The sequence below is a fragment of the Helianthus annuus genome, chromosome 2 (assembly GCF_002127325.2).
Source record: "Helianthus annuus cultivar XRQ/B chromosome 2, HanXRQr2.0-SUNRISE, whole genome shotgun sequence".
Classification (NCBI taxonomy): domain Eukaryota; kingdom Viridiplantae; phylum Streptophyta; class Magnoliopsida; order Asterales; family Asteraceae; genus Helianthus; species Helianthus annuus.
Genome location: NC_035434.2, coordinates 4,125,635 through 4,135,138, shown reverse-complemented (window position 1 = coordinate 4,135,138; position 9,504 = coordinate 4,125,635). Strand labels below are relative to the sequence as shown.

Below are 9,504 nucleotides of genomic sequence, written 5' to 3'. Positions count from 1 at the left end.
GGGTGTTATCCGCGGGTGGATTTTGGGGGTGTGACATCTACGTAACGTATGTAAACCCTAAGTGTGTAAATAGCCTGCCAAGGTGTGCAAATAGTTAGAGCCAAATAATATTCTGCAAATATATACAAGATTGAACCTAATAATGGCACCAAAATATATGTAAGCTTGTTTAAATTAATGCGTGTATTGTAGATATTATAGAATTAAATATTATGAAAATTAAGTACAATTTTTAAATGAAAGGTAAAACACAAAATGTGTAACATGGTGGTACGGTACCTTATGATCTTTTACATGAAGCCATGCAACTTCTATGTTACTAACTAAAATGATTTTAGCAATGTTTTATTTATACCAATTAAGTGGATACATCATTGGGTTAGTTAATATAAAACTTTCAACAAAATAATCATTCGCTATTTCGTTACAAGAGTTTTTGGTGTAAACGGTCATCATAAAGTTATAAATCAGACCTAGGTGTTGAATGTTACTAGAAACATTAGTAGGTAACAATAAATGCTTTATGGAGTAATATGATCATATGCCTAAACTTACCTAAACGTGTAATTGCATGATAACGTAATTCGGTGACTATGTGCTAGATACGTGTAGGAATTCATAAATTGAACTAACTGAAATGGTAAACATATAAGGACAAAGTTGACATTCCTGATTACCTTTCAAGTTCAATACCGAGCAACCTAAGGTGAGTTCACAACTTTTTTTTTCTAAAAGCATGCGTCCCTAGTTCGGGACAACACTTTTTACGGTAGCCCTGGTTTGGGCTATGCGCGCGTCCCTTGTGTGGACCACTGTAACATGCTATCCATTGGAGGTGGATAATACACATAGACTAAATGAAAAACTCTATCATGAAAGTCCCTGTATTTTACCGATTAAATTGCCGGGTGGGCGTACGCGGGGTATTAGTTGATAGCGCTATTAGGTTTGACAAACCTCACACCGTGCTGGAGGCCGGGCGTAAACTTCTAACCTTTACTCTTGCTTTAATGTTGATGGACATTATTGAGGGCACAAACGAAACGTCAGCATTCGGTACACAGTTTAGTCATATGATAAGGGTTAGCTACCCGAGCCATACTTAAATCAAAACGTTGTGAACTTTACTTTTGCTAAACTAAATTTTGTGAATTCGCCAACTTTATGTTGACACCCTACTGTGTGCTCTGCAGGTTGTTAGGTACAGCTATGGACGGACGTTGCGATCGGCTGGAGTGTGTGGTTCGTAAAGCTTTATGTTTCGTGCATTTATTAAACTTATGGTTTTAAATTTAAGATGGATTTACTTTGTTTTTCCGCTGCTAACTTAAACTGTATTTTGGACTTTTAAACTGTAATATACGAAACTTTCAAAACCCTAATGAAATAAATGTCATAAGTATTATGGAATATTACCATGTCGGATATTCAATGCCTAGAATGTTGGTCAACTTTCAACCACACTTAATTAAGGTATAATAATAATAATAATAATAATAATAATAATAATAATAATAATAATAAAAAATAATAATGATAATAATATTAATAGTTAAGATTGTTGTATATCTCTTCCTACGAAGAGAGGAAATAAAATGACAATATGAACTACTATAATATGAACTATCATATAGTTTTTTTTTAAATTGTGTTTAGGTAGTAGAACTTGTATAACCGACACAAAAAAAAAAAAAAAAAACTAAACTAAATGAAATAATAACTAAATAAGAATGATTTGATAAGGAATTAAGTTGCACAGCTATCACCATCCGATCCTTCCTCAACCTCCGATCAATCATGAAGCGACTTTCTTTTTTCCTATTCAATCACAACCTCTTGTAATCCTTTCCAAATGTATGTTTCGAATCACAATATTAGCCTTTCAAGACAAACGTATACGAGCATAATCAAACTTAGAGCCAACCCAAAATCACCGCCGCTACGTTGCCGAGGAGTTGTTGTTCTGTCGCTGGCTCCAAATTAGGTCGCGTCATCGTTGATTCTGTAGTCATCGACCACCGTGGGAAACGCAGCAGTGTCGGAGAAGACGCCGGTTTCTGATTCCCGCCGACCAGCGATTGACTTGTTTGAACCAGGTAACCCAAGTCATTGTATTAAATCATGTGTTGTGATATTCTAATTTACAAACCCGTTTTCGTTCCGCTAATCTGCACAGCCCCATCACACAACCGTTTTTGTTCTTGTCCGATTGCAGCAAGCTGCCACCCATTGCTCTCGTATCCATCTCGCTTGGCGACTAAGGTAACGATGTTAAAACCTCCGTTGATTGTAGTTGTTTCGCCATCCTTAAGTTATCTAAATTAAAGGATCTATAGCTAATATTTTTTTTGGCAATCACCATGTTTGAACTGAACATAGCACACCAACATTTGAGAAAAAGGAAGTTTTCTGCTCGTTTTGATTTTGGTCTTCAAGTTCGATTTTGTCATTTTTTTTAGAATCCACCCTACTCGCTTGACTTATAGTTATTGAAGCCAACAATTTAATAAGAAACTATAATTAAGATTTCGATTGTAAGCACAATCTGCAAATTTTATATTTGGGGGAGGACGAGGAACTCAGTTCTCGGATTAGAGAAAAAGACAACATGCTGTTAGGGGTGTTCAAAAAGCTCGTGGCTCGCAGCTCGCTCGAAACTCGCTCGAAAAAAGTTCAAAAAAAACTCGGCTCGAAATTGGCTCGGTTGTAAATGAGCCAGCTCGGCTCGGTTTGTAAACGAGCCGAGCTCGAGCTTGGCCTGGCTCGGCTCGTGAGCTCGTGAGCCGGCTCGATAAGGTTTACATCCTTCATTTTTTTGTCCCACATCGCTCAAATAACAAAAACTAAGGGAGTATTTCCCCTATAAAAAAAGGTAAAGAAAACGTACAAAGTGAGTTAACTATTTATACTTGCATATTTAGCCATTTGGTTAAATTAAATTGCATATATGACCCTTAATATATGAAAATATTCATTTTTAGGGCTTTTTATATAGTAAATTTTGCGGTTTTTGTTAATTCGAGCTAGATCGAGCCGAGCCAAGCTAGCTCGAATTTTAATCGAGTCGAGTTCGAGCCTCAAATCCCAGCTCGATTTGAATTTCGAGCTCGAGCCGAGCCAGCTCGAATTCAGTTCGAGCCGAGCTCGAGCTGGGTCGAACTCGGCTCGACTCGGCTCGTTTACAGCCCTACATGCTGTTGATTTTTTTATAGTTCTTTATTTATTTATTTTTTTTGGGGGAAACTTGATTACCAGGGAACTCATATAAACTAGTGTTGATTGTTTTGAGAAAGTGAATGAATTAACTCTTGATTCTTTTTATTTAGGTTAATGTAAAAGCATTTACAAAGATGTATAAGTAAATATATAAATAAATATAACCATCTGTTTTATACCCAGAATACTATAGAAAAGAATTAATACCACTATTTATAACCACACAAAGTATTCTTATAGAAATCCTATTTAAACAACAACACAACAAGTATAATAATTAATATTATGTAATAATATTGTAGGGTTTCGTGACATTTGATTCAAGCTTAGGATTTACTACAGTCATTGCTAATTGCTTAAGGTACGGATTTTGTGGTGTCTTGCTCTTAGCATAATTGTTTTAATTCATGATATCGTATTCGTCCGTTATTGCTACTTGAATCGTTGAGTTTTCTACGTTCTCTAATTATTGTTACATACATCGTATCGAGTTATTGTCCTTGCCACGCATGCAATAAGTTACACATTATACTCATTGTCGCATGTTCCCATGACTTTTATTATTTATTTATTTATTTATCTTTGGCTAGATGTGATATAGCCTTAGTGTATCGTTAGTGTATTTGCCTTGACTTGAGTAAATTGTTTCATTGACCTCAATACCCGAGCATATCCACCTATGGGGACATAGGGCGTCATCATAGGCACAGTTGACGTGCACCATCCGTGGCGGTGTGAAAGGCCCACGGCATCTCTATATTGTATTGGTGCTAAGTGATTACACTTATTGATTATTGAGAGGCGTATGGATCGATCCTAGGAGTGTAAGTGTAAGTGTTAGTGGTAGTGGGATAGGTGTGAGTGCCCACACCCCCTCTACATAATGGTGCATTGGAACTCCAGCTAATGTACAAAGTGTTAGTGTTTATTGTTAGTGGCTCACATGGGTATTTCTAATATACATTTATGGTATTCATCAGTGATCATTCAACGTATTGTATTGTTTGCATCGTTAAAGTGTTTAGTGTATTGCTTCTATCATTTATGTGTTAGTGCTATTGTTTCTCCGTTACGGGCAATTTTTGGCTCAACCGTTTCTTTTTGTTGTTTTCTTTTATTATGTCTTAAACAGGTACTCAGGGAAATCGGGGAAATGTGTGAAGAGTGATAATAAAAAAAGCTAGAGTTGGAACAAGGAGTTCAATAAAACTTTATATTCAATAAATTTAGACACTTATGTTTTTCTGTTGAGACCGTTATGCCATTTTGGGGATTTTTGTTTTTAAACCTATGGAATTTATGTTTTAACTAAGTTATCAATTGTCTCTGATTACCGAATTGTGTAACACGTCAGCCCTAATCGGGGCGGGGTGTTACATAAACAATATTCACTAATCGTTTTGATGGTGACGATTTTACAACTTACATAATTGGTTCAACATGATTAGTGGCTGGATCCTGATCAGTCGCACGCCTCGCGGTAAAACCCCGCATGTGAAATTTGAGGGTGTGACATTAACTTTGATTTTTCAGTGCCACCTTATTTTTATTATCTAAAATATTGTATTTTTATCATTCTTATCATTCAACAATAATAAATATTTAAAATTTTTTAGAACTCACTTATAAAAACAATTACCATCATTATTCTTTACAGTGAAGTTTTTAAGTAAAAAATATAAGTTTATTTTAAAAAATAATAATTAATTTGATATTAAATTCATTTGGTTAATAATCTGATAACTATCCTTAATTAAAAAAATACATATCCATAATTAAGTACAAGAAAGAGTCATGAAAAATAAAAAATAGATGACTCTAGTCGATGACATATGTTCCACAGTTTTTTTTTTCTTTTAGTATATAGTATAGTATAGTATAAATATAGATATATATTAATTTTCTTTTTCTTTCCTAAATTATTCAAAATATATTGTTAATTATCTCTGAGCACTTTCAATGTATGATACATTGATATTTTCTATATATCTTATCTAAATTTTATAATTATTCAAAATATATTTTTAATCATCTCTTAGCACTTTCAATATGTGATACATTAATATTTTCTATATATCTTATCTAAATTTAGTATAATTTTAATAACAAACTGAGTTGAGTCTGATAGTATATTTTCGGTCTCTAAAATCTGGAAGTTATTGTTTAAAAAATAAAAGTATGTTCTAAGATAAAAAAAAAAAATTGTGTTAATACAAATTTATATTGTCATAAAATATATATTGAAGTGTAATAAATAAAGTGAGTGAAGCATTATGTTTGGATTTATATAATATTAGTTTGTTTGACTAAATATTATTTTAAATCAAATGTTGCTAAAAGATAAAACAAATATCTACACACTTTGTATTGTGGGTAGCAACTAGTAACACCCACGAAAGTTGATAGTACAAGTGGTAAAGTAAATTGGAGTAAACATGTATGATAAATGAGTCAATGTGTAAACACAAGTATATAAATGACATAAAACAGTGGGTAGATGCATAATAGTACTTGCTACCTAAATTTATTAAATAAAATCATGACTTATGTTAAAGATGATGAGTATTTTATATAATTTTCACTTTTAGTTGTTTTATATATTTATTATTATATGGTTTATCATTTTGTTAGTTATTATTTCTATTAGAATATGTAAATATTATGTATCCATTATATTAGGAGATAATTACCCCCAACCCCAATACAACCAGGCCCATCTTGCTTACCAACAGGCCCAAATGCAGCCATTAACCCAGCAGCCTCCCACCCCTACCCAGTTCCACGACCCGAATGTTTTTAATGCATTAAACCCAACGGACATCGGCACGGCTCTCTCCATGATGCAGATCAATAACCCGGACACCTCGTGGAACATGGACACCGGAGCATCCTCTCACATCACCTCCAATATCGGTAAAATTTCTACTCCCTTGTCTTTTTCTTCAAGCACTATTCTTGTTGGGAATGGCCATAAATTACCAATTACAGGATCTGGAAATTCCCTACACACTGTCTCAACCAAAACCTACCAACTTAATAATGTCCTACACTCACCCACTGTTATCAAAGATTTACTTTCTGTTCGTAAATTCACTCGTGATAACCAAGTTAGTATTGAATTTGACCCTTTTGGTTTTTTTTTGAAGGACCTCAAGACGGGCACCTTCCTTTCGCGCCATGATAGCACGGGGGACCTCTATCCTCTTACGCTCTACAAACCCTAACCGTCGCACACCTTAACCGTCGCTCGTTTTTTTCCGGTCATCCCCTGTTTCGACAGCCACCATGACCGGCAAAGAACATACGTCCAACACCGAACCTAAATCCTCCTCCCTGCATCCAGCCTATACGGTGACCAACATTCAAAACAAGGTTCGCACTCTCGACGGCACCAAGGTTACGTATTCATCATGGGTAAAGCTTTTCAAGTTACATGCAAAAGCTTACAAGGTTCTTGATCATATCGACGGCACGACTGCACCAAAGGAAGGCGACGATGACTATGATTCCTGGCAAGAGATCGACGCCCTTATTCTCCAATGGATATACGCCACGCTATCCGACGAGTATTTGGTTCGGGTTCTTGAAACCGATGCTACGGCACGAGCCACATGGGTGAAACTTGAAGGTATTTTTCTTAATAACAAAGGCTCTCGAGCTACGACTCTTGAGCATGACTTTACAAATCTCACATTTGGAGCTTGTGCATCCCTCGACGAATATTGTCAGAAACTTAAAGACATCGCCGAGCAACTAGGCGATGTCGGCTTTCCGGTTAGCGAGCCACGACTCGTTATGCAACTTGTTCGAGGCCTACCGTCCGAGTATGATGTTACCGCTGCCCTCATCAATCAAACCTCCCCTACATGGGATGAAGCTCGCACCAGTCTGCAAAAAGAACAACAACGCCAAGCCGCCCGCCAAAATAACAACCAATCGGTGCTTGTCACCACTCCGATTCCCGCTGCTACCGTTACCGAACCATCTACCCAAACTAACAACCCACCCGCACCTAATACAGCCCCTACAGATCCTAATCGGTACTCACAAAATTATTATGATCCAAACCGTCCTCATGGCCGTGGACGCGGCTACCGTGGCGGTCGTGGTCGGGGCTCTCGGGGACGTGGCAACTATAGCAACCAATACTCTACCTCTCAATGGAACCAACCCTCACCCACCTATCCACCCGCTTACGGCCCACAGCAATCTCCGGCCCCTTTCCTGCTGGGTTAATGGCTGCATTTGGGCCTGTTGGTAAGCAAGATATGGAAACATATCAAATACATAATTATCTCCTAATATAATGGATACATAATATTTACATATTCTAATAATTTCATCTCTAGTTTAAATATATAGATCATTGACATAATATCATTATCATGGGTTTAGGTCCAATTGAGAAAATCATTGGAGTTAGATGCTAGTGTGGTGTTTGTCTAATTAAGGTCAAGGATTCGAGCTCCGTCTAAGACAAATTCGGTATAATTTAAGTAGTTAAAAAATTAGTTAGCTTTATCATTCTCTCTTTTCATTGTAATCTCTATGTACAAAGAGATATTGTTTTTGGTTATTTAACACACGAAAAACTATTATCCATCAATACAATTATATTATTTGTTTAAATCCGTTCAGTATTTATCTTCTTCGGATATGGGTTAAGTGATAATTGGGGATAAATGAGCGAAGCCTTTTAAAGCTGATCCATTAAAATCTCAAATTAAACCGAACTTAAACGAATTCAAGGTAAAGAGAGACTAAATAGAAGTCGATTTAATAGATGACAAAGATCGAACTTCATACAACGAGCTTGTTACGATTGCACATTTTGGTGATCATATATCTATATAAATGTAATTACCTTTATATAACACATAACAATGAAATAGAGAAAAAAACTAAATAATATATATAACAAACTACACGAGTTATCATGTGGTAAGAACATATTATAAGTTTGATCATTTCTTTTAGGAATGAAATATATGGGCTCCACTATTCACTCAACAGTAAAATGTGTTTCTTCATCTTCTTTGTATAGATATTTTTCAGTTTTTTAACACCAAATTAGATACCCTAATTCTAATTCTAAATCCAAACCTTATAAACATCATAAGATTTGAGACCTCATGGTGACAAAGGTGTAATGTGTACGCCCCTACCTAAGAGATGTTGGGTAAGGGTTCGAGTTTCAATTGAGGCGTGAAGTAGATTTAGGTTGGGGTAGATTACAATTAGATTAGGAGCGTTAAAATAAAAATATAAAATATACATAGATGTAAATATAATATGGTTATATACACACACACCCAAAATGATTATATCTTATAAAGGTCAACTCACACAAGCTGTTTGTGTTTGGTTGGTTTATTTGGCCACTAGAAATCATTTGTTGGCCATCGTCAGTAGTCCATAAGTAAAATCTTTTGATGATTCTGTTGTAACCGGGCCAATATTACTGATGGAGTATCACCGAGGAGTTTTCTGATGAAATAGGAAGTCGATGATACTCATTTATTTAGTAGTGTCTGGTTTGAACCCTAATCCGGGTATACATTAAAACTGTTATATTTTTTGTTGGACATTATAAATATAAATATAAACAATATATTCAAGTAACCACAAAAATTAAATATTTGAAGGATATTCGAGTTCCCTTATTCATGTATGACGTATCATTCCTTCATATTCTTAAACTCATATAAGTTCAAGTTGCAACATTGTATATAAAATTCTTTATTTTTTTATATTATTATTTCCCACAAAAACAGACTGTAAACATGAGTTTCTTTCATGTGGCATGCCGTTACATTTACTGAGAATTGATGAAGTAGCCATTTAAAACATGCCATCCATTGACAACTCACCATGATACACATTCGGGTATTCATTAAACATCCCTGAATTTTCTATTCATTGGACCGGACCATATTGTCTACGATGCCAATTAACGATATATATGTTTTTTTTTATACTTTATTCTCAAATTCTCGTCCGATATAATGACCGTAACAACTTAAATTTCAAGACACATTAGTCTCAAGGTAAGGCATTTTTAAATATGCGTATAGGAAACTTGTTTATTTCCAGGAATTCAGAAAAACTAGCATTCAAAACCATTTAGACTCACATGGGTATGTGAGACTTACATAATTGTATATTTTAGCTATTAATTTTTTTGGTTGATAGGAAAATGTATAATAAACTATTTAGACCGGACCAAATTTTAGCAAATTAGGATATACGGTAGAGGTGTTCAGAATTCGATAATAAACTATATAGACT

The 9,504-nt window shown here is 35.1% G+C and overlaps 1 protein-coding gene and 1 long non-coding RNA gene across 2 annotated transcripts; both read left to right on the top strand.

Annotated features, from left to right (window-relative positions):
* The first annotated feature begins 1,771 nt into the window (after window positions 1-1,771).
* Window positions 1,772-4,524, top strand: LOC118486970. The gene is made up of 4 exons (XR_004880142.1): window positions 1,772-2,096; window positions 2,177-2,262; window positions 3,519-3,577; window positions 4,349-4,524. It is a non-coding gene; the product is annotated as an uncharacterized LOC118486970 (long non-coding RNA).
* A 1,977-nt stretch (window positions 4,525-6,501) lies between these two features.
* On the top strand, window positions 6,502-7,452 carry LOC110908349. The gene has a single exon (XM_022153282.1). It carries the CDS (start codon window positions 6,502-6,504, stop codon window positions 7,450-7,452), a length of 951 nt encoding a protein of 316 aa, XP_022008974.1.
* The last annotated feature ends 2,052 nt before the right edge of the window (window positions 7,453-9,504 follow it).

Excerpts from the sequence above, each read along its gene's own strand:
- LOC110908349 (XM_022153282.1), top strand. The coding sequence starts at position 6,502 with ATGACCGGCAAAGAACATACGTCCAACACCGAACCTAAATCCTCCTCC.